Source organism: Cololabis saira, chromosome 19 (genome assembly GCF_033807715.1).
Source record: "Cololabis saira isolate AMF1-May2022 chromosome 19, fColSai1.1, whole genome shotgun sequence".
NCBI classification, from domain to species: Eukaryota; Metazoa; Chordata; class Actinopteri; order Beloniformes; family Belonidae; genus Cololabis; species Cololabis saira.
The window spans coordinates 14,689,617-14,715,976 of NC_084605.1; the positions used below are offsets into that span (position 1 = coordinate 14,689,617).

Genomic DNA, 26,360 nt, shown 5'->3' on the forward strand with positions numbered 1-26,360 from the left:
GCAGGGGACACCCTATGTTTTCATTTGCTTTCTTCCTGCCAGCTAAGCGGTTAATGAGCAAACGGTGACAGTTACAGGAAAGTCACATTAGTCCATTAAAAATTACATATGAGCCCCCAGAGATGTGCATGTGAGGATCACCACAGATATCCGGCTGTGTGGTCTGCGGCAGCAGCAGAGCTCAACGTGCAACAGACTTTTGCAGAGTTTGGATTAACCCTGCAATGAAATTCCCAACATTCTTAAAGGACCTTGAACCCGTCAAGCATTGAGCCATTTTAGTAATTTGCTGAGTAGTGAAATAAACAAATAAAAGGCAAGGCAAGTTTATTTGTATAGCACAATTCAATACAAGGTAATTCAAAGTGCTTTACATCAACATTAAAAGCGACAAGACACAATTAAACAGTAAATAACAAATAAAATGATAAGAAAAGAGGTAAAATAATAAAAAGTACAAGTTGTTAAAAAGTAAGGGCAGTAGAGTACAGCAGGTACACATCTCATTAACTTTGCGCGGTTTTCAAAAATCATGAGTATTTAATTTAAGAGTACGCTTAAATAACAAATAAAATGAAATAAAATGATAAGAAAAGAGATAAAATAATAAAAAGCACAAGCTGTTTAAAAATAAAGGCAGTAGAGTACAGCTGGTAAGTATTTAATTTAAGAGTACACTTCAGTAAACAGTAATGTTTTTAGGCCTGATTTAAAGGAGCTGACAGTTGGAGCAGACCTCAGGTCTACAGGAAGTTTGTTCCACCGGTGAGGAGCAGAATAACTGAACTGCCTCACCTTGCTTGGTTCTGGTTCTTGGGAACCACAACAAACCAGATCCAGATGAACCTCAGGGGTCTGGGAGCTTCATAGGAACTAACAGATCAAGCATGGATTTTGGTCCAAGACCATTCAGTGCTTTGTAGTAGGGATGGGCGGTATGGACTAAAAAATGTATCACGATAATTTCTGGCATTTATCCCGATAACGATAAAAATGACGATAAAAAAAATACCAATTCAACTCCATCTTTTTAACTATAAATCTATCTCGCTCTCAGATCCGCCATGTTTGTTACACAAAAACGTATCAACGGGAATTTATCCTTCTTTCTTTCTTTCTTTCTTTCTTTCTTTCTTTCTTTCTTTCTTTCTTTCTGGCTCATTCCTTCCTTCCTTCCTTCCTTCCTTCCTTCCTTCCTTCCTTCCTTCCTTCCTTCACGTACGTAACGCAGAACCATAAATTCGACTTTACACAAAAACGTCATCAACGGGAATTTATCCTTTTTTCTTTCTTTCTTTCTTTCTTTCTTTCTTTCTTTCTTTCTTTCTTTCTTTCTTTCTTTCTTTCTTTCTTTCTTTCTTTCTTTCTTTCTTTCTTTCTTTCTTTCTTTCTTTCTTTCTTTCTTTCTTTCTTTCTTTCTTTCTTTCTGGCTCCTTTCTTTCTTTCTGGCTCCTTTCTTTCTTTCAGGCTCATTTCTTTCTTTCTTTCTTTCTTTCTTTCTTTCTTTCTTTCTTTCTTTCTGGCTCCTTTCTTTCTTTCTAGCTCATTTCTTTCTTTCTTTCTGGCTCCTTTCTTTCTTTCTTTCTTTCTTTCTTTCTTTCTTTCTTTCTTTCTTTCAGGCTCCTTTCTTTCTTTCTTTCTTTCTGGCTCATTCCTTCCTTCCTTCCTTCCTTCCTTCCTTCCTTCACGTACGTAACGCAGAACCATAAATTCGACTTTACACAAAAACGTCATCAACGGGAATTTATCGTTTTTACCGCGAGATGACAAATTCTTACCGTGGGGAATTTTTTTGACGGTATATCGTGAACGGTAAAATATCACCCATTCCTACTTTGTAGACCAGCAGTAAGATTTTAAACTCTATCCTTTGACTCACTGGAAGCCAGAGTAGTGATTTCATGACCGGTGTAATGTGGTCCAGTTTCCTGGTGTTTGGTAGGACTCTGGCGGCAGCGTTCTGGATCAGCTGCCTGATAGAAAGTCTGCAATAGCTCCGCGACTGGTGGGTGAAATCCCCCCCATCGCTGAGCCGTAGTGAGATGCGATTCAGTCAGGAGACCGAAGCTAGTCAGGAGCCGCTAGCCTGGCCAAGGTCCTGTGCAGTTCCTAATCTGAAACGGCGTGGCTGGGAGTTTCCAGTTCTGCTGGCGCGGCCCCAACATGAAGCAAACACAGGCACAACCAGCTTATTCAAATCATGACAAAAGCGGTCTGTGGAGAGCAGCGGAGACGCGCGCTTAGTCGCTTTGAGTGTTCTGACTGTTTATTATTCCGTTTATCTCCTCCATTAGCGCCATAATGTAATGTTTAAATGTGTTGAAATCTTTTTTTATGCTGCAGGATCTGTTGGCACACCTAAGTGAGAGAGTTAACACTCCGCTGCACCACTGCAGCAGCCTGGAATGTCATCCACATGCACACGGCTCGGCATTCACTTTGAAAACATCCTCTAACCATTTAAGTAAAGCAGTAAAATAGAGCAGAGATGTCGGACTGTTTCATCCTGGACCACATCTGCATTACGATTGGTGTCACAGGGCCCTTTGTACAGCAACTACAAGACTACTTAAATATATATACCTTTTATTTTTATCATGTTACATAACTGCCTCTTAATAATAGATATAAATTCATTACTATTGTAAAAGTGTAGCAGAGGCCACTAGAATAATACCGCTTTGTCCCCATCAGCCAGAAACACGTTCTTGCTTCACTTCTACCTTCAAAAGTACTTCCCTCTTGAAAGGTTTTTCACGACTTAACCACAAAACTGTTGTCGGAAATAAATGAATCTTCCATTCATTGGGTGGACGCCATCGTAGCGCAGGTAACTGAGTAGAGATGCTATGTGGGACTTTTCATTATGGTCCATGTACGTCTCCACACTGTATAGAATTGTGTTGTAGGTGCATAATTGTTTTTTCACAGTGTCTTGGGCCAGATGAAATGAGATGGTGGGATGGATTTGGCCCCCAGTTGTTGAGTTTGACACGTCTGGAATAGAGATTCTGGTTCACACACCAGCTCCTCCCACCTGAGCATCCTCCACGCAGCAGCTCTTGTAAGACTTTAGATTCTCATTGTGAATGGAAAGATAATCTAGTAGTAAATAAAAAAGCCATTTGCAAAGCCAGAACAGCTTATTATTCATCGTTGATAGAGTATAACAAAAGTAACCCACGTTTTCTGTTCAGCACTGTAGGCTGACAAAGAGTCACAACTCTGTTGAGCCGTGCATTCCTGAAGCTCTCAGTAGTGAAAACTTTATGAGCTTCTTTAACAGTAAAATCAGGAGAATTAGAGAAGAAATCAACCAGCCGGTTGTAGATATTTCTTCAGCTTTAGCGACTTCCCTAGGCTCTGACTTGACTCTAGATTGTTTTGATCCTATAGACCTCCCTGAGCAGACCTCAATCATCAATAGAGCTAAGTCAACCACATGTATGTTAGACCCCATCCCGACTCGACTATTCAAAAACGTTTTTTCTCTTATTGGCACAACAATACCTTACCAGATCAACTTATCCCTAAACTTAGAATATGTACCACAGGTTTTAGAAGTTGCAGTAATTAAACCTTTACTTAAAAAACCTTCTCTTGACCCACACATTTGAGCTAATTATAGACCAATTTCCAACTTTCCATTTGTATCTAAAAATCTGGAAAAGGTAGTCACAAGCCAGTTATGTGACCATTTGTATAGAAGTGATCTATGTGAAGTCTTTCAGTCAGGGTTCAGAATGCATCATAGCACAGAGACAGCACTTGTTCGAGTCACGATTTACCTTCTTATGACCTCAGATAAGGGATTAGTTTCCATACTGTTCTACTGGACCTCAGTGCTGCTTTTGACACTGTAGATCAGCATTTTACTGCACAGGTTAGAGCATGTTGTTGGGATTAAAGGGACAGCGCTACGTTGGTTTAAATCATATCTATGACAGATTCCACTTTGTTCATGTACATGAGGTTTCTTCAGAACATACACTGCTATGGTGTTCCGCAGGGTTCAGTGCTAGGTCCAATCTTGTTCAGTTTATACATGCAGCCCTTGGGAAGTATAATCCAGAATCACGGCATACATTTCCATTGCTATGCTGATGATACGCAGCTCTATTTGTCTATGAAGCCAGATGAAACAGAACCGTTGCACAGTTGACTAAATCTTCTTCTTATGATGTTGAACCTGTCCTAAAAACTGTTACTTGCAATATTGAGATGTGTTGACAGAAAAGGCCATGGCACAACATCAAACTATTCAGTCACCATTTCCACCCCACAGGTGGAAGTATTGTCATCTTGGAGATGTCAATCATCAGGAGAGTATAACAGTGACAATGACTTCACACAAGAATGAAGGTTCCCAGTCTTCTCTTCTTACTTTAGAGTAGTTGAAGAAATCTGTAGACACAAACCTCTAAGACAGGGGTCGGCAACCCAAAATGTTGAAAGAGCCATATCGGACCAAAAGCACAAAAAAAAATATGTCTGGAGCCGCAAAAAATGAAAAGTCTTGTATGTATAAGCCTTAGAATAAAGGCAAATGGCGAAAGGCGAAATATCGAGAAAAAAGTCAAAATGTTGAGAAAAACGTTGAAATTTCGAGAAAAAAGTTGAAATGTCGAGATTAATGTTGAAGTACAATCTCGAGAAAAAAGTTGAGAAAAAAGTCGAAATGTCGAGAAAAAAGTCAAAATTTCGAGAAAAAAGTCGAAATGTTGAGATTAAAAAGGAAGAAAAAAGAAAAAGGAAAAAAAGAAAAAAAAGAGAAAAAAAGGAAAGAAAAGAAGAAAAAAATTAAGAAAAAAAAGAGAAAAAAAGGAAAAAAGAGAAAAAAGAAGAAAAAAAAAGGAAAAAAAAGTCAAACATTTTTGAAAAAGCTCCAGGAGCCACTAGGGCGGCGCTAAAGAGCCGCATGCGGCTCTGGAGCCGCGGGTTGCCGACCCCTGCTCTAAGAGAATAAATAAAATACAAGTTAACGACTGTATTCCTGACGGTTGTAACTGTTGTAGCGGGAGCATTATACAGTCAGCATTTTGAAACCTGAGCTTTTCTCGCCGACACTCCAGAGGCGGTGTTATATTAACACTGAAAATGAAAAATGTCCGCTGACCTCCACCAATAATTTAATCATTTGTTTTGGCTCTTGAATTGAAAGATTCGCATCTGACAAAGCTGTTATTACAATTATTTTAATCTTCCGTGAATGCTCATCCAGCAAAGCCTTCTGTCTCCCAGTATTAGGTGATTGATGATTCCCCGTGTGTGCTGAGATTATTTCTATATTTTATCTTATTCTGTTCATGGCAAGAGAGCATCCTGAATAAATGACTGTGGCTTTGACACATGCTTTACTCGGTGGAGTGTGAAACAATATTTTTCTTACTGCCTTAATTTACAACTCTATAAATATACTGTGTGTATTAGTGATCTGTTTGAGGACATTTTCCATTACCTTTGTCTGACCACAGTCGTTAGTCATTTGGTATATTGGTTTTTAATTTGCTAGCACTTTGTGGAAAAAAGCCCAAACTGCGTGGAACCCCTTAAGTGTTTCAGAGGTTTTTTACTGTTTCAAAGTTTCAGTCTGGGCCTTTGCAATACCTGGGTGACGTTCCTCTCATTCATTCGCTGTAGTTTTCTGTTGTCTTTGGCTCTCCTCTGCTGCTGAATGAGCTCATTTCAAGCCAAACTGTAGCTGTCGTGCAGATCGTCTCCGATCTGATATGCGGAGGAGTTGGTGTGCAGCTCCGCAGCTGTGGTTTTAGCTCAAAAACGTGGTCCATATTTCCAAATGTTGGCAAAACCCCACTGCAGAAACTGACTTCGCTGGTGAGTCAGGTCATGTGACAGAGTCGTGTTTTCTTCTTGAGCCTTTCCAAGAATAGTGGAGATGGATGTCTGGCTCCTCTGCAGCTTTAGCAAGTTAATTTTATTTCTGCAAAACACTGTTACTCGGGTTTCTGGGATGTCATTATCTGTGATTCCACAGAGGAAGAATAGAGGAAAGACCTCAGGCCCAGGGGACCAAGTTTCCCCTGGGAGGGAATATGACTCCTAGTGGTTGGTCATATGACCTGTATTCACGTAAAATGGGTTTTATATTACTGTTATGCAATACATTTCTTCTTCAAGTTTCCAGAAATGTCTCTCAATGCAACTTTTTGATCATATATAGTAGTTTTTACAGGTTTTCATAAGTCTTCTGTTCTATTTGTAACTCCAGTTTTCATAATTTCAAGGATAATGGACTGTTCCATGTTCCTTTCTTTCTTTTTTTTGTTTACTTTTTGTCTAATGTTGTATTAGCTGTCCATAACCGTCAAGCGTCTCCACTTGGAACTTGTTTGTACATTTAATTTTGTTGTTTGCTCAGATGCAACTTTGCAGATTTAAGCCGTGTAGCTGTTGCATTTGTAGAGACGTGACCAAATTCAGACCGTTTTAGACATTTCTCTCGCTCGCTGCCGTCTCTGTATATTTCTGGTTTTATCGTTAATCCTGTTCGGAGAATGTAACATTTGTCAGTATTTACCGTATTGGCCCGAATATAAGACGGGGTTTTTTGCATTGAAATGAGACTGAAAAAGTGGGGGTCGTCTTACATTCGGAGTCTAGACGTTATACCCATTTACACCGCTAGATGGCGCCAGATATCTTTAAAGCGAATGCTGAACTTAACTCCCCAGGCCAAAGTGAACCCCTGTCATGAAGAAGAAAAATAAAAATAGCAGTAGCATGAAGAAGAAAAATAAAAAATAGCGGTAAGAAAGAAAAGAGAAGAAAATAAGAGAAGAGATAACAGAAAATGGAGAAAAGTAGCGACAATCTGGAGAAAAGTGGGTCGAAGAAGTTATGATGCAAACTTCAAGATCATGATTTGAATGAGGCAAAATAACATGCTTTTTCTCTCGAATATATTGTTATAATCATTTGTTTCAGATGTACTGTAATTATTTTCTGTATAAAAATTTAATTTGGTGTTCAAAAAAAGTATTTTTTCAAATTTGAGTCTTGAAAAAGAGGGGGTCGTCTTATAATCAGGGTCGTCTTATATTCGGGTCAATACGGCTCTTTTCCACTGTCCTCCTGCATGTTCTTGACAGTTTAAGAAATTTTGATCAGAAACAGAAAAAGAAAAGCACTTTTTTCTCATCACAAACAAAATGTATTCATAAATAAGAAGTACATATCTCCATGTGAAGGAATGTGGTGATGATTAAAATATATGTATTATGTTTTTGTTTTTGACACAATTTCTGAAATATTAGAAATGTCTGCCAAGCTTTGGTTGAAACACCACAGCAATACTGTATAAAATCAGCCTTTTTACTTATTTCTGAACAGCTCTGTTCATCTTAGCTGGTCTTGGGGTTGGCTCCGCCCTTCCTTTTCTTTGGAGCTACATCTTTTTTGAATCGGTGGTGAAGAATGGTGCAGTGAGGATGGTGGAGTTGGATATAGTAATCAAGTTAGTAGTTGCTTCTGGCGTCAAACTAAAGCGCTGAAAAAGTGTTTTTACTTGTAATATGTTGGAATCTTAATCTAAATGTTTCAGGTCAGAGAAGGTTTGTTCTTTTCTATACTCATTTGATATCTCTGGCTTCATTTTCTTTTGTGGGGGTGGTGGGGATTGCACGCAGATGTGTGTAGCCATGTTGTTTTAAATTGTGTTCTAAATAATCTGTGTAATTTTTCTTGGTATTGTATTACTTGTTACTGTATTTCTTTTTTATTGTGACCTTTCAAGGGACTACAGATGCAAATTAGCTCAAAGCTATAATCTGGTACAGTGCATCAGATGGCAACATTTATGTTTTAACTGTACACTGTCCCTTTTTAAATAAAAATTGAATTGAATTGAATTAGTTTTTTTTTACAACCGTTCCCTGATTACGTCTTTCACTTTCTCATGTAGCCAGACAAAATCGGTCAGTCTCCAGTCGCCCCGACACCCGACGGAGACAAGGTGGACCTGGAAGCCTTCAGCGAGTTCACCAAGATCATCACCCCCGCCATCACCCGCGTCGTCGACTTTGCCAAAAAACTGCCCATGTTCTCTGAGGTGAGTGCTGGTGAAAGGTTCAGGGGAGGGGAAGGAAATTACTCGACCAGCGGACGACGCCAGACCTCCATCAGTCTTGAGTTTTAGCTGCTGAAATTAGGGCTGTTCGATTAATCAATTTTAAATCGTAATCGCGATTATGTAATTAGAACGATGTTAAAACGTGAAAATCGTAAAATCGATTTTTCACTTTTTTTTTTTTTTTTTTTTACCTTGTCTGCACATATTAATGATTGATACCATATTAATGATTGATGGAAATACCTCTCAATACCTGCGACAAGTGCCCCATCGGAGAGGCTCTTTAGTGTAAGAGGGGGCGTTGTAACATGCCACCGGGCATCCCTCAAGCCAGATGCGGTAGACCGGCTCGTGTTCCTTGCAAAAAACTTGCAAATGTGAATAGCAAATGTAATGACTGACATTACACACCTCTACCTCCTTCATGGGTTGCATTATTATTTAGCATGCAAAGACCCAGTTTAGTTTAATTAGAAAATGTCTTGTTTTATTTATTGGAAATATAACTTACTGTATGTTTGCAAGTGCTGAGTTGCTGATTTTTTTTTTCAGAGATAAAACTTTATATTTTATTATATTTTTTAAAACTTTTTTTCAACTTATTTTACAGAGTTTTGCACTTTATTCATTCATTTTTGGTTTAATAAGAGCAAAGTTTGCACTTAAAGCCCAATGGGGCAAATGTTCAATAAAAAAACAGCATATTTGAAATCATTTCTTTGCCTTTTGTCAATTCACAAAATAATCGTAATCGAAAATCGGATTTTGAGAGAAAAAAAATCGAGATTTTATTTTTGGGCAAAATCGAACAGCCCTAGCTGAAATGTGTGATATGGGAGGTGGGTTTGTCCTTCGACTGACCATAACCCCAAGATACAAGAATTAGGACTAGAAGTGGGCTTAAAAGGCAGAAAAGGGTTTTACACCCTCAAGATTTCCTGGCCCCCTCAAGCTCACGCAAGAAAACACACAAGTCCATTTACTGCAGCAGTGAAAGTAAACCCATGTTTGGAGAATTTGTTAGCAGTGACAGTCAGTTTTCCCACCTTAATTAGTAGCATGCAGTCATGGTTCTTGCAGAGAGACCTGACTGGATAATGATCCGTTATTGTAGAGGGGGACAGCTGCGGTCAAAGACCCACGCAAGCGATAAATCTCACGACTGCAATCCATCATGGTGTTTGAGGATGTAAATCACAGCCGGGGATGAAAGCAGGGGTTGTAACTTTTTTAATCGCCATGTTTTATTTAAATGTTAATGTAATTATTCCCATTTTTACATATATGATGGATACTACTCTTCAAATCACTTCAGTTAAGATGTCATGTAAGTCGGCTGGGTTTTCTGATGAATTCAGAGCGATGAATGTCAGCTAAAACAGATGAAGCACTTCTGCAATAACCTGTTCTCTGATATTGTTTTATGAAAAAAGAGGATATTATTCTGATGAAGGAGGCGGAAGGAGAGAAACTGTTTGTTTTGCACCAGATCTCGTCATGCAGCAGCTGCAGACCTGATACTGTATGCAGAGCCGGATTAACGCAAAGGCAGAGTAGGCACGTGCCTAGGGCCCGACAGGGGGGGGGCCCAGACAGAGGGACAAATTTTTTTTTTTTTTTTTTTTTTTTTTTTTTGTCTGCACACATATTAATGGTTGATAACATGCCGGTAAAAACCTAAGGCATATATATATATGTGCATTATTACTATATTTAGTATACATACATATACGGATACATACGCAGAGGGCCGCCGCAAGGGATGTGCGAACCGTGCGACCGCACGGGGCCTGGCGCCCCAAGGGGCCTGGCGCCCCAAGGGGCCTGGCGCTATGGGCCGTTTTTTTTTCCCCCCAATTTTTTTTTTTTTTCCTTATAAATATCAACAGTCACGTTCCATTACAGACCTAAATATGTAATAGTCTGTGCATATCAATAAATATATGTGCAATGATGACGCGTGTCTGTTGTTCAATACAACTGATCAGACCAAGCGCAGACACAAGCTGCTCTGATCCAGACGGTGGAGTTGGAACAAACTGTCACACAATGTCGAGAGAACGAGACAGATTCAGGAAATTTCCATCAGGGGATGAAAAAAGAAAAAAACTAAAGAAAATGGAAGAGTTTAATGCCTCTCTGAAAGGCTTGTTTGATAAATTTGTTACAAAAATCACCGATCCGCCCGGGTCTCAAGCAGCCGTGGGGCCCCGCGTCGAGGCAAGAGATGATGATGAGGCAGGGGAAGGTATCCAGTATTTTGCTAATTGGAGAGTTAAAATTGCGCATATAGACACCCGATCCGACCCAAAAAACCCAAAAATTTCGCGCGCACTCGCTGCGCTCACGCGCGAGGTCCCCCCTGGCCATTTCACACAGGGCCTCGCAAATCTCCCAAACGGCTCTGCATACGCATACAGACATACATACTACAGCACACTTTGTCTTACTGCAAATTTTATTGGTCTTTGTAGATTTGACTTCTTATTTAACTATTCAATTTAATCAACACATTTAATTAAGATTTTCTGCAAAATGCTCACAATCGATAAGATAAGGATAATTTAATAGCATTTAATAGAGCATTGTAATAACGTATAAATAATAAAAATCTAAAAATAGTCTGATAGACTGTTTAATATACAACACATGAATTATTTTGGAATACAAAGAACCAACTTGACTATGACTATGCTATGTAAAATGTGAATTAAGTTTTATTAGTAACTTTGGTAAGTTTAAGATTTCATAAATAACATCGATGGAGGGGGGCCCAAAAATCACAGTCTGCCTAGTGTAGTCCATTTATTTAATCCGGCTCTGACTGTATGACCAAAGTGTGCATTTATTTAGCCACTAAAAATCTGTTGCCTTTCCTTCAAATAGATGCGACGCTAAATGCATTATAAGCTTTTACTTTGCGCTGCCCCTATGGTTACACATTTATGAGACAAATTGAGGGAGAGAACGCCAATTAATCTGCCGAGCCGGCAGGCGGCACACCGAGAAACGAGCTTAAGTGAGATCATTCAGCGCGCCAAGCCTGCAGATTTAATGAAACAGGTTTTAACTCGAGCCTAATTTCCATCTAAGTTGCAATCTGTGTTAATCAGTGGAAACAAATGTGTGCTTCTTTTGAATCCATCTCCATCTTTTTCAGTTCTTCCTCTTCACCACATCTACACTTTCTTTGCTTCCCCGTGTTTCTCGTCTTACTTTTCCTTCATGTAAACAGCTGGACCATGTGATGAGGGACCGCGGGGCGTTTCCCTGAAATACTGACCAATCATGTCATTATGTGTAAATGCTTACACAGTTAAATGTTAAGCCCAGTAGTTGATACTTTAGGATGTAAATTTGAGTTTTCGTTGGAAACAGTGTTTTGAAAATGGAGGTGGTCAGATTTCTTAGCCCTTCCCCCACATCTGGGGAATCCATCAGTATTTGGACATTGCTCAATACATTTCATGAGCTGAGCTTGTGTGATATGAGATACAACAGAGATACAACGCAGGCCAGTTCCCACAGTGAAACATGGTGATGAGAGCACAATGAGGGGCTAGTTTGCTGTTTCAGGCTCAGGGAACTGTGTTTGGGTAGTTACAACAGTTACAACAGGATTTACAAAAATGTAAAAACGGCTGCGTCCAGTGTAGGTTTAGGTTGCTGCTGGGTCCATCGAGACAATGGCCACGGTTACATGATGTTTTTTGATTCAGAATTAATTATTCCGAATTAAGTTATTCCGAATTAAACTATTTTACTTCGAGTTTACGTGTAAATAGTAATTCCGAATTGAGGTCTGGCGGTTGGGAAGGGTTCTGATTGGATAGGGGGGCGGACGTCTTTACGTATTACGTAAAGACTACCGGAAGTTACGTCTACCGGAAATTACGTCTACCCGAAGAAAAACAAACTTAGCCGCTTAGCCGTTACAACTTTGAAAAGCTAATAATTTGTATGTTTCCTGCCATCTGTTCTTTTAATTATTTCCAGGTCCTCCAAGCTATTTACTAAATAAATCGTCTCTGCTCTTGACCACCGTTTACTGCGTGCTGCCATCTTGAACCTTTGTTTCGAAAATAAGCCCAGCGCGGAATATAAGAGTCATGGTGACAGACGAGCGAGGGAACGAGCAGCGCAGAAAGACCGGAATTAATTTAAAGCGGAATGAGTGTATACATGATCGTGTAATTATTCTATTCGGATTTAAAATCGGAATAAACCAGCCACTTACTTCGGAATTAAGTTTAATTCGGAATGGCCGTTTTCATTCGGAATTAGGTGTTTACATGGTCATTTTTACTCATTTTAAATCTGATTTAATTTTAATTCTGAATTAAAGAGGTATTAAACTTCCCATTTAAACGCACTTATCGTGCCAATATATCATTATTATATTTCTTTATTTGGTATGGACATCACAATAACATAGGACAAACCAAATGCACTGTGTGAGTGTTTTAGCATACATGCTAATTTGCAACACTTGTCCACAGGAGGCTTTTAAAAAAATAATATAAATACAATACAATAAAATATACAATAAAATTAGAGGATGACATAAGATATAAAGCAAAGACAACATTCAAGAGCAGAACCAGACCTGACCTATTCATGTAGGCACTGTTGTTTAGACTTGAGCCATAGTTTGAGTCCTCTGTTGAAAATATTGCCACACGTTTCTAATTTTAAATTAGTCGGTAAAGAATTCCAGAGTTTTGCACCCTTCACAGAAAAAACCGACTCACCAAAAGAGGTCTTATACTTTGGGATACGACAGTCACCATTGGTGCAAGCCCGTGTGGTTACGCTCTGATACCTAATAACCACTTCAGAGAACAGGGGTGAAACATGATTATGTAAACATTTAAAAACCAGTTTAAGACTACTAAAATTCACAAAGTTTTCAATAATAATAATTTCATATATAGATATAAATGATCCTGAACTTCTTTTGAAGGGCACCAAAATGAAGGTCCTGCAGAGCCTACATCCCAGTCCCGTAGAGAATCTGTGGAGGGAGCTCAAAGCTTAATACTCAGGCTTGGAAAAAACCCGATGTGAATAAGCTGGAAGCCCCGGACGGATGGAGATCCCCGAAGAGGCGTGGTTAGGATCCGTCACCGGAGAACTGCTGTTAGACCGTAATTCAGCTGAATGGAGGTAGTTCAGAGGGATGTAGGAGGTAGTGCACTGGCAGGACACGTGTCACATCAGATCCTGAAAACCAGCTTTAAGAGGAGAGTCAGCTCCCGACTACATCGATCAGCCGTGCATTGATTTATCTGAAGAGGTTGGCGTTTCAGTCACTTTCAAAGCTTATCGATCAAGGGGACGGTTTAACCATAGCCGCGATCCCACCTGCAGCTGTTTGATCGTCCACAGCTGTGTTCAGCATCACTTTCACGCCTCATCATGCAGCTTTCATTCATTCAGAAATACGCCACAAACATTGGCAACTTCCAACAAGTAGTAGGTTTACTGGTTTTTTAATTTTTTTATTTAACCTTTATTTAACCAGGTCGGTCCCGTTGAGATACAATGACCTCTTTTTCAAGGGAAGCCTGGCCAAGACAGCAGCCAGAGAAACATTAAAAGTGCAACAATTAAAAACAGACACCACCAACTCACTCAATAAAATAAATAAATAAAATACTCAACACTCAACAAGATAAATAAAAATGTGTGCTAGGTTCAAACACAAGATTAAGAATTTACATTAAAACAACAAGTAGCTGCTGCAAGATCCTTCATGCGGCTTTTAAAATTTCCAACAGTGATGAGATCCTTCAAACTGAGTGTCTTCTATAGGGAGTTCAGGCAGCAGGTGCAGAGTACTTAAAACAGTGTTTACCTGGTTCGGAATGCACCTTTGGCACGTTTAGCAGATATAGAGGGAATGCGCATGACATCACAGATGTCACCCACTGAGTGGCAGAAAGACTGAGTGGCAGAGTAAACTTTCAGTTTGAGCAACTGGAAAACATCTAAAATGGGAAAGAGCTGTTGTGCGATCGACTGTACTCATAGATTTAGCAAGAAATCGGAGTTATCGTTTTACAGACTGACGAAAAATAAGCTTAAGAAAGACAAATGGATCGCTGCAATTCGCAGAAACAACTGGATTCCAGCCGAAACGTGGATTTGCGGTTCCCATTTTGTATCAGGTAATGTTGGATTTTTGGGTAGCTAACGTTCAACGGTCAAATCATAAAGTTCGGTGTCTTCATTACTTTAATTTCTACAACAAATCCTTTCCTTGAAGTAGGACCAAGCGTCAAGACTTTTGTATGCCTTCAAGCTTTGCTTCGTGTATTTCCCCGGCGTAGAAATTAGGTACATATAAATATCAGGAAACTGGATTCGTGGCCAAATATTAATGTCCATGGACCACTGGTTCTTCAGGTAACTGTACGGGTCACTGTCAAGTCCAATTGCCTTTAATTTAAACCGATAATCGGCTGTTATCCCGTCTTCTCCACTAGTTGCAGCCATTTTTGCTGATGTTTTGCCACAAGTGCGAGTATCGGGGGGTGGTCCAGTGGGGAAGTGATGTCAATGCAGACCCTGTATTTGATGAAATTAATCAAATGGGAGGTAAACACACACAAGACCCTCAAAACCACCTGTAGGGTGCCGCTTTGGCAGTATTTTATTGTCTGGTGGGTTTTGCCCGACGGCGGTTCAGCGGTAGCAGTGGGAGGAGTCCTGTAGGTGTTCCAGGTGGTGGAGAGGTCAGCTGATCATCTTCTGTGTTACCTGGAAGCTCTTGACCTGCTGGAAGCAACCCACCTAAAAAACAACTATTCTTTTTTGTGAAGTGTAAAACCTTCCTTCAAGAAAAATGATGGGAATTCTGATTATTTTAAAAGGTCATCCTCCATCCTCATTCCTCCAGCTTGAGTCCTGAGTTGGGTGTCCACAGGTTCGTTTATGTCAGGGGTCCGCAACCTTTATTATCATAAGAGCCATTTTGCCCCCACTTCTACAAAAAATATTGTCGGGAGCCGCAATAAAAAACAGAGATTTTAAAAGTTTTCATCTTTTATTTATTGAAGCTGTTACAACCCCTAAATATAACAACATAATTGCAGTGTGCATTTGTAGGCGTACTTTGAAATAAATTAAACTGTGAACTGTAGGCCTATTTCAGTCAGTATTTGTGTAAAAGTACAATAAAAACGACCTCACTTTAATATAAATAAAAAATTTAGCTGCAGCTTAGCAGCTTTAAAAATAAATATAGAAATTAAAAATAGTTATTTTAAAATTAGATGGCATCAACTCAAACTCCAAGATAACTGCCCAACAAAATAAACTAATAATATCACTAAAAATGAATTCAGGTTGTGGTTTAATTAATGTTATGAAAAGTAAAAAAAAGGGGGGAAAATATTGATAATTATATTGTTATTGTAAATCTTATTTCTTTTTTTTTAATGCCCTCAATAAAGACATCTATACAAAAAAAAATGAATTCAGAAATGTCATTTATTTATGTTTTTTTTCAAGGCCAAAGGGAGGATGAAGAGCCGCAGGTTGCAGACCCCTGGTCTAGTTAATAATAACCAAGCTCTTGTGTGTGATCGCCAGCTGCCTTGTGAAGACCAGATCATCCTGCTGAAGGGCTGCTGCATGGAGATCATGTCGCTGCGCGCCGCTATACGCTACGACCCCGAGAGCGAGACGCTAACGCTGAGCGGGGAGATGGCTGTGAAGCGCGAGCAGCTGAAGAACGGCGGCCTGGGCGTGGTGTCCGACGCCATCTTCGATCTGGGGAAGAGTCTGGCGCAGTTCAACCTGGACGACACGGAGGTGGCGCTGCTGCAGGCCGTGCTGCTCATGAGCTCAGGTAGAGTCCCGTAGACATCCGTGCACACCTGTAGACGCCCGTTCTCGGCATCGCTGGAAGTTCAAGCCACCGCTTGGAAGTTCGCTCTGAAGCATTGTTGGCTTTATGTCATTTAAATGCACATTTTTGTATTCTTTTGCCTCAGAGAAACAACTCCAGGACAGTCCACACTCAGAATCATTAAGCACTGCTGTTCGCAATAGACTTTATGACCGCTTGTGAATGAAAAAGTAATTATAGTATATACGGTAATCCCTCGCTATAACACGGTTCACCTTTTACGATCTATCTGCTTCACGAATTTGTATTGTGCTTTGTGTTCTGCATTCTGATTGGCTAAACAGTCTCCCTGCTTCTTCACTTACTGTGTGTCAATAACATTACGATTTAATATGTATATGTACATATAAGTAAAACAGCTTGCCAAATTTAAGTTTGCAAATTTTCTCCAAAACCCAGAATGTTCTGCACTGATTCTCCCATTCAGATCCAGTTACTCGGGTCGCGGTGAGGCGGTGCTGATCTCCCCAATTTGAAGCCTTGTATAATAATTGTAAAAAGAATAAAGGATACTACTTCACGGATTTCACTTATCACGGGTTCTTTTTGGAACGTAACCCCCGCCAAAAACCAGGGATTACTGTATATATATATATATAATTAGTGTCGGTTGTAGGAAACTCATCTTAAATGTCGTGTAGAAATCTTCAGAGGTTTTGTTTGTTTGTTTTTTGATTGCAGAACAGTTTTTGGAGGGCTCACATGCATTTCTCAAACAAGCAAAAGTACATTTAAAATAGGGCTGGGTGATTTTGGACAAAAAAAAATCCCGATTTTTTTTCTCTGAAAACCCGATTTTCGATTTCGATTTTGATTTCGATTTTTTGGTAAAACTACAAAAGACAATGGAATAAATTGTTTCAAATATTTTATCATTTTATCTTTATTTTTAAAGAAAAATAGCAAACAAATGTCCCAATTTTATTGGGAATGAAGTGCAATTGAAAGATACTGTAAATCCTCCTTGAGTTTAGTAAAGTGACAACATTTACAATTTTCTTGACCAAACAAAGATGACTAGACAAGCTCTGTCTGTAATGCAGCCAGCTGCAAAAAAGGAAAATCGATTTTCCGATTTTCCTTTTTTTAACATTGATTGTGATTAATAAATCCGATTTAGATTTAAAATCGATTAATCGCACAGCCCTAATTTAAAAGCATGAAAACACACACACAGACACACCTCCCACCTCGCACCTTGGAAAGCATCTGGGGTCATATCAGGTCAACAGGACCAGCTTGAGTCCGTCTTTTGGGCCACCTCGAATCCCTCTTTCATTTTACAAAGAGCGCCAGCAGCGCTGCGTCGTCTCCTGGTCCCAGAGGCGTCTGCTCCAGTGCGGGTCGGGTGAACCGTTTCTCCGCAGGAGCATCGTACAGGGAGACGAGTCATTTCCTCCACAGCTTCCAGTGTTTGTTTGCTTTTCCATGCGGCTGCAGGCGCTCACACAGCCAATCTGCACGTTTATTAATAGCAGCGGTGTGTATTTGCCGACAGGCATTCGGTAGCCAGAACACTTATAGGTCCAGCCCTGTCGTGCACCGTGCTCAGTACCTTGGACAGCTATCTGAAAGCCATTTCCTAGAAAACGCATGAATGTCAGTGGTTAGACTACTGTCCAGGCATCAGGGAGCCGTCTCACAGCCGTTCAGTACATTTTATGGGATGAAATTAGCATGTAAAGTATTTTTTAAGATTTAAATACTTAACCATCCACTCAAGTGGACATGTCTAAAACTGAAAATGCGGTAAAGGACATAATGAATAGTCCTGATGAAAATGTAAAATTCACCCCACTTTGCATTTCCTTGCAACTACGGAAGAGTATTAGGGCCAGACAGGAGAAAAAAAAATGATTTTTTTTTTTCATTATGCACTTCGAGAAAAAAGTTGAAATGTCGAGAATAATATTGAAGTACAATTTCGAGAAAAAAGTCGAAATGTTGAGAAAAAAGTCAACATTTTGTGAATTGATTTGAAACACATATCACACATATGCAGTTGCATAACTTCAGAAACGTACCCTTAACGTTACACAACGTTAAGGATGTAAGTGAGTTAGTTAGTTAGTTATGGCTGCTGCTGCATACATGTAGCTGTCAGTCACTCTCCTAACTGGATTTGATGGGCCAGAGGAGACATTTCCACTTTATTCACGAAATTGTATTTCAACTTTATTGTGGACATTTCGACTTTATTCACGAAATTTAGACTTTATTCTTGAAATTGTATTTCAACATTATTCTCGACATTTCGACTTTATTCTTGAAATTGTATTTCAACATTATTCTCGACATTTTGACTTTTTTCTCAAAATTGTATTTCAACTTTATTCTCGAAATTTCGACTTTATTCACGAAATTTCGACTTTATTCTTGAAATTGTATTTCAACATTATTCTCGACATTTCGACTTTATTCTTGAAATTGTATTTCAACATTATTCTCGACATTTCGACTTTATTCTTGAAATTGTATTTCAACATTATTCTCGACATTTTGACTTTTTTCTCAAAATTGTATTTCAACTTTATTCTCGAAATTTCAACTTTATTCTCGAAATTTCGACTTTATACACGAAATTTCGACTTTATTCTTGAAATTGTATTTCAACATTATTCTCGACATTTCGACTTTATTCTTGAAATTGTATTTCAACATTATTCTCGAAATTTCGACTTTATACACGAAATTTAGACTTTATTCTTGAAATTGTATTTCAACATTATTCTCGACATTTTGACTTTTTTCTCAAAATTGTATTTCAACTTTATTCTCGAAATTTCAACTTTATTCACGAAATTTCGACTTTATTCACGAAATTGTATTTCAACATTATTCTCGACATTTCGACTTTATACACGAAATTTCGACTTTATTCTTGAAATTGTATATCAACATTAATCTCGACATTTCGACTTTTTTCTCGAAGTGCACAATAAAAAGAAATCTTCCCCTCTCAAATATTTTTTCTCCTGCATGGCCCCAATACTTAGTTGTTTTTTTTTTTAATTATTTTTAATTTATGTTATTTGTGAAAGGGGCAGATCAGATAAGATTCTTCTTCTTTCTGCTCCCTTTTCATTCATAAGTTAGGAACATTTGTATTTGTGTTTGTATTAAATTGTTTTGTTTTTTGAATGAAATAAAGAATAAAATGAAATGAAAATGAATGAAAACTCTTCCGTACGCAACTAATGATTGGAAGAAGAAAGAAAGAAATAAATTGCAAATTTGAGTAGAAGACCCAGGGTTGCTGGGTCTCCCTTGGCTGTGAACCTCCTTGACTCTCCTGTCCTCCACAGACCGCTCGGGCCTGACCTGCGTGGACAAGATCGAGAAGTGCCAGGAGACCTACCTGCTGGCGTTCGAGCACTACATCAACTACCGCAAGCACAACATTCCCCACTTCTGGCCCAAGCTGCTGATGAAGGTGACGGACCTGCGCATGATCGGGGCGTGTCACGCCAGCCGCTTCCTCCACATGAAGGTGGAGTGTCCCAACGAGCTCTTCCCGCCGCTCTTCCTCGAGGTGTTCGAGGACCAGGAAGTGTGAAAGCCCCGCCGCTAACCAGCTATAGGAAGAGGAAGCTTTTAGCGAAATGGGAGCTGGGCGACGCCGTCGCGCTTTGGCGACGGGAAGGAACGATGGGAGAGTCTCGACGGCGGGAATCCGCGTTTCTCCGACATCACATTCACAGTTCGTGGTTTTCAAACTGGAAACAGCAGTTACTGAGAGAACACACCAGCAACGGGAGAGTGACCCGGAGGGCGTTCATGAGCACCCTCTCCTCCTCCTCCTCCTCCTCCTCCTCCTCTTTCTCCTCCTTACATCCAGCCCTGTTTTAAGATCTGTGTGGGGGCCCTTCTGTCTGAGCATGATGTCTTATCCAGTCAGAGTTGTAGCCATTTGCCAAGACACATATGCAAACACAAACACAGACACACACCACAGCTTTTCGCACCTCAGTTCTTCAGGGCAGCGCTCTTCGTAGAGGTCAGTTCCCCCATCCTTGGTTTTTTCTTTGCAGCGGTCACACATTTTGAAGCCGAGGCTGGCCCGCTCCTCTCAGTATTATCTCTGAATAAGTGTTAGCTAGCCGCACTTGAGAAACGACGGACAGTAGCGACGCGGCGCGTTGCCCCGGCAACGCCGCGTCGCTGACGTTTCAGCAGACCGGTCTCTCTGGCGGTGTGATCGCTGTGGAGACGCAGCGCTACCAGATGTAGTCGTGGATTACTCAATCTGAGCCGTTACTGCTGTTTTTTGCTTCTCCTTTTTCCTCGGATCTCACTGAACCGGTGCTATATTTATATAACTGCTCCAGTTTTATAGAATTATGTTGTCTACCTTTAAAGAAAACTAACAAAAAAAAAACAAGAAAAAACATTACCAGATCATGGCGCTCCGTAACTACCTTCATTGTTGTCATCGGACCGGCTCCTGTGACGTACACACACACACACACACACACACACACACACACACACACGCTCTGTCGTTACAACAACACCCTTCTCTCTGTTGCATTGAAGGAAGGAAAGAAGGACGGAGAGGGAATGATGAAGGGATGCGTTAGGAGGAGAGGAGCAGTAGTTTGAGCTGGATTGCATCATCAGAGGAGGTTTCAGCACCACCACCAGCACGATTGTAAAGCTGAGACGCCCTCGTCCTTCTCTCTCGCTGTCCGGCACACATCCACACGAAAAAAAAAACACACAACTTCACCTCAGAGTAACGTGAACGCCTCATTTTACTGTACACTCGGCACAGCGGTGTGCACGCGTGGCCCTAACCTGCAGGGCCCCTGCAGAGTCCCCTCCTCACGGACTCACCTCAGTGTGGCCCCACCAGGGCCTCCATGCATTTGCCTCCTTTTGTTTTTGTCTTGTGGAAAAAACCCCGCGGGCACCACTGAGAGCAGGGCGGACGCCCCGAAAGGCTAGCACTTACCTCAGAACGGACACACCCCGAGGCCGGGGCAGCGCCGATGCCCCCGCGCTGTCAGGCACTACCTCACCTCTGTGGACACAGGGCGGCTGCCCGCAGCCCGCACGCACACACACAACCATTCAGAGCAGCGGGCGTGGCCTTGTCAGAGCAGCCCCATCGCAGAGACAGTCAGAACACACACACTCGGTTCAGATGAAATACCACTGAAGACAGGAGGGCACGGGTGGACTGACTGCAGGACACGGTACCCGTCACATCCGGGTTGTTTCTCCTCTTCTTTTTTTTTCAATTTTATTTGTCTTTTGGGACCAAGTGTCATCTTTTTTGTTGATTCGCCCATTTCTGTGGAGACACAAACTCACGGGACAGTGTGGATGTTCCGGCGCCGCCGACCCACGGATGGCGCAGAGCGACTTGACACCGCTCAGTTAGCTCAGTTAGCTAAGTTAGCACGCTCTCCGTCTGCAAACGGCCGCCGCCGGAGCTCCTTTAGATGTTTTATGCGAAGCAGCTTTCTCTCATGCACTTAAGTCAAATCTCTCGCCAAACGTCCGTGGCGGATATTCAGCGTAATGACGATGGAAGAATGTTGATTTGATTAGACGAGCTCACTCTGCTCGTTCCAGTTCTGGGGCCAAGCCAAATGCGAGTACCGCTCGTCCAAGACGCAGTTCCAATCCACAGCCTCAGCATTTCTTTGGGGGCGGCTCGTTGGGGGACGGGTGACCGGCAGAGTCGCTGCTGACGCTCCACCATCAGCATCTGCAACGCCCCCCCCCCCCCCCCGGAGCCCGGATCATTACGCCAGACCCCACTCAGTGTGGCTGGTGGGAGCTTTTGCACTTTTGCGGCGGGCCTCCCCTCCACCCCTCCCCCCCTTCCTCATCAAAGTTTAATCGACACACGTTAGTTCATCCTGAGCTGCTCTGTGTAACAGAGGCCGCCGGCCGGGGGGGGCTCAGTCCTGTCGTCAGTATTAGACCACCAAACGGGGGGGGACGGGAGAGAGGCCCCTGCTCAGGAGGGTTCAGGAGTGGCGTAGAGCCCACTTCTTCTTCTTCTTCTCATGGTACTTGTCATCTCATCCAGCAGTCTAAGATTCCTCTACACGACTTCATTTTCATTGTCTTTCCCGCCCTTCCTCCTCCATCCACCCTCCCTCCCCTCAGATGGGAACGAGAGACTCACACGCAGCATGTGAGGATGCAAGAGGACATGACAGGAGAAGCTGAGGGCCCGGCCCCCGGCGTGGCTCAACGTAGAGACAAAAACACAGAGGAAGGGCGAGATGTCAGGATAGGCCTCCCCTCCAGCCCCCACGCAGCCCCATGCCAGCCCACACCCCCAATGACCCCCCCACCCCCTCAAAGGAGAACCTCCCCCTTTTGTATTGTGAGGGTCAGAACCAGATCCCACATTCCAGAGGTGCAGGTTTGGATCACATCTTTGAAAAAGAACTGATTAAAAAACAAGTGATGAGCTGGGGATGTGTGTGTGTGTGGGGGGGGGGGGTAATGCTGCTCTACCTTCTGAGAAAAAAATATATGAAATGATTATAAATCCATAAAAGAAAATTAAAAGAGAGGACTTTAAAAAAAAAAGACTCCCTAACGACATTATCAGATTTCCTTTTTTTTTTTTTTTTTGTTCTGTCATTGTTTTTCTTTTGTTTCTGTTTGTATTTTGACGCTTTAAATGCTCTGTGTAAAAGAGGAAAAACCCGGCTGTAGTCACTTTTTGACAATGCGTGCAGTGTAACATAGAAAATATTTTACTTCTTTTACACATCTATCGTATGTGATCATAAGCCAACTGATGTGTTTGTCTCTGTGTCTGTCCAGTTGTCCGTCCCCTTTTATCAGGAGGAACCTACAAACAACAAAACAGGAAGTCATATATATATATATATATATATATATATATATATATATATATATATATATGAATATATGTGTATATATATTTCTTTTTTTGTTTGTTTTATAAAATACAACTTTGGAGAAAAAGCTCACAAATAGATAAAAAAAAACATGAACTCAAATAAAGAAACACAATCTTGTCATACCTCACACAACAGAGTCTAAAGGAACTCGGGAGGAGTCACATTTTGCAGGCGCATGTGGAAATTTAGAGATGCATATGCAGATGAAAAAAAAAACAAGAACGTAAGATAATATGTGCTTGTTCCAAATGCATCAGTACGAGTTACAAAAGGACACCCCCCCCTCACGCTTTGGCGCCCTCTTGATTGATTGGGCCCGCAGACGACGGAAGGCTGGACGTAAGCGCGTGAACGTGACCCGATCCCCGAGCCCCAGGCGCTCTGTAAGGCGCTAACTGAAAATGTGAACGGCCCAGAGACTGAGGGACAGAGATTTGTGTAACGGCTGAGTGTTTCACGGGACTGAATGTAGCTGACAGGAGAGGACTGGACCTGAGCCCGGTACCCACAGCCTGACTTCCACACACCAGCAGAGAGGAGAGCGCTGTCACACAAAACACAAATATGAAAAAAGAAAACATATTGCCCATCTGCAAGGTGCAATACCATGATATGTGTTTTTGTATGTTTTTCTGTTCTGATTTATTTTCATTTCTTCCTCTTTTTTTTTTCTTTTTTTTACATTTTTTTGGCCATAACCGAGGATGTAAATAGGACAATATTCAACACTCATTCATTGTACAAAGTCAACTTAACCGCTCCATCCCGCTGTCTTTTAAACAGGGGGGAAAAGAAAGAAAATCAAAGAAATCTGTGATGCTTGTTCTGTTTTTATGTGTGCAACCTCTCACATGTGCATGCACATCCATATTCAAAAGTGCCCCGTGATATTGATCATAAGCCCTGTGCCTCCTGTTGTTTGCAACGAGATAAAAGCCTACCCCTCATGATCTCACAGCAACGCCAAGCTCTGCACGTGAGCGGCGGCGGTTTGGTGTACATGTGTGTTCACCTTTGGAGTCAGATTCACTTCTTCCAAACTCATGATGTGAGTGTTTTCCAGCAGCCGCAGTCAGTCGCTGCAGACCAGGAGGGAGCAGGAAGTGGGACAAATGATTAGTGGGTAATTATTTAGCGTGGATGTCAGCTAGCCTCGCTGCCAAACACCCACATCATTGTGGGTATAGTTTAAAATCCATCTGCCTATTTGTCCAGAGTCCAGATGGCTTCCTGGAGCCAGCCTAAGAATCCTGCAGGGTCTGAGTTTGAAGCGGGAAGACCAGGTCCACGAGGCCCAAAGTGAGAGGTCACCTCCACAGGTCATTCAGTGATGCAGCTGGAACGGAGGGAGCGTAAAGTTTCCTGTGCATCTCCAAGAAACGGGATGTGTTTGTAATGTTTGTGAGATCTGGCCAGAATTTGCCACAAATCACTTAAATTGGAAATGTAATTCCCCTTTTCAGATGAATTCACATTGAGTTTTATTGGATAGGATTTCTATTTAATCCGCCTAAGATGCACGGGATGAAGTGAAAAAGAGGCCGCGGATGATGTCAACACTTTGAAGCGATTTACAGCTCTAACTGAATCCAGCTGAAAGTCATTTAATGAGGCCCGTAATTCAAACAAACTGCATGTTTTGTGGCTGGTTTTTGCAGAGCGCCCAAGCCCATCCCTCCATAAGTCCTGGTTTATTCTCACATGCTGACACTTTGGACAAGGGTGGAGATTGTCTGTAATGTCTTTTGGTTTTATTGCTGTGTTCGGTTACCCCCCTCCCCCCCCCAAGCCAAATGTAGAGTTCATTAAGACATGCAAGTAGCGAGATGTCTATGCAATTTCCCCTCCAAAATCTCTCAGAGAGAAAAGGCTCCCGGTAACAGCGAGGAGCCGATCTTGCTCGTCAAATCAAATTCGGCCTGTCTTAAATGCCAGAGGCTCTTTGCGTGACCCGGGGGCCCTTGCTGCTTTGAGTGGGCAAGGGCCTGGACTGGAGCCCAGCCTGTTGTCCGGCCTTCAGGCTAAGCGAGTATTCAGTCGTCCGGGTCCCACAGAAGCGAAAGGGGTGACTGGGGGTGTTGTGGAGAACAAGGATGCTATGAGATGTGCTGTTTTGTGTAAATTACTCAAGAGTGATGTGTGTGTGTGTGTGTTGTGTGTGTCGTTGTCTGGACATTTGGGCACTGCTCATGTTTGTTTAACTGGATGCTCTCATAGTTTGGTGCTTTAAGGCCGCAGAGCCTCAAGTTTCAGAACGGAGACAAGCAGCTAAATTTATCCCATCTGGTAAACGTGTGCACCTTCGATTTTATTTCCTAAATGTGACCAAGCCAGCGTAACCCGAGAGTTTTCACCGAGGTGTTGGTAGCAGGAGCAGGTTACCTCTGAGAATGGACCTGCAGCCTGCCCACCGCTTGTTTGACGTGAGCACTTAACTAAAAAGCACTTTGAAATGAACCAAACCCTCAAAAGTGGTCAAATCTTTATTAGATCATTTCATGCCATCCAAATGCCTTTTGCACCATTTGTTTATTGTAATTAGTTTAACCCCAAATTAAAATAAGATTGTACTATAGAAAAAGGTTTACAGTTATTCTAATGTGGTGCAATAAATGAGTGAGTTTGATACATTTCTTGTCTTGTTCGACTTCTCTACGATTTGTGGGGAAGTTTTTTGCGCCTTGCTATGAGAGCATCAGTGAGATATCCACAGACATGCACACACACACTAACTCACACACACACACACACACACACGATTGAGTTTTTATGACTGGGTAAAGGAAGCTATTGAAGGATTCTCTCAGGTAAAATAACATTTTCTAATAAATGATGATAAACCTTAGATGAAAAGCCATTGTTAACTTCTTTGTGTGCTCAATTCACATTTGCCAATGTTTATCTTTGTGTCTGGTGCTGGACAAGTGTCAGGATGAAACATGTGAACATCTCCATTTGCCAAAATTTGGCCCTGAACTTTCACTCGATTGGAAACAACCTGGTCCTCACTGCTTTTTTAGCCCCAAGAGAAACAATTTGATGGTGTAACAGGGCGGGGTGGTGTTTGTTCCACTTACTGGAGTCACAGTGTCTTTTTGCTGCTGCCAGTCAGGAAAAAAGGGTAATATTTGAAATGTCAGGAAACCACATCAAACACTAGCGTTCTGTCAGAGCCCCTGGCGTCTCTGAGATACCAGCATGGACTCCTTTTGGTGGTGATGCTCTGTCGCAAACATTAAATGACAGCAGCAAATGCTGCAACTTTCATTCTGACACGTCTTTTCATTCACCCACTGTTAGGGGCTTAGCCCCCCTTAAAATAGCTGAATCAAACACCCTGGTCTGGTTAGGGACTGAAGGTAGGCTCCTTTGTTAGGTTGGGGAATCACATTTCCTGGTCTGGTTTAGGCATTAAAAATTACTTTATAAGGTTTAAGAAAACATGTCTTCATCAGTTTTA

General features: G+C 41.5%; 1 protein-coding gene across 3 annotated transcripts in view; it reads left to right on the forward strand.

The window, feature by feature from the left end:
* LOC133419296 (thyroid hormone receptor alpha) overlaps positions 1 to 25,059 on the forward strand; it is a 252,702-nt gene extending 227,643 nt beyond the window's left edge. For all 3 annotated transcript variants that reach the window (XM_061708380.1, XM_061708381.1, XM_061708382.1), the window contains 3 exons: positions 7,922 to 8,068; positions 15,686 to 15,944; positions 19,310 to 25,059. In XM_061708380.1, coding sequence (XP_061564364.1) covers positions 7,922 to 8,068; positions 15,686 to 15,944; positions 19,310 to 19,560 — 657 coding nt within the window. In that variant the 3' untranslated portion in view covers positions 19,561 to 25,059. The remainder of the gene's footprint in view (positions 1 to 7,921; positions 8,069 to 15,685; positions 15,945 to 19,309) is intronic.
* The last annotated feature ends 1,301 nt before the right edge of the window (positions 25,060 to 26,360 follow it).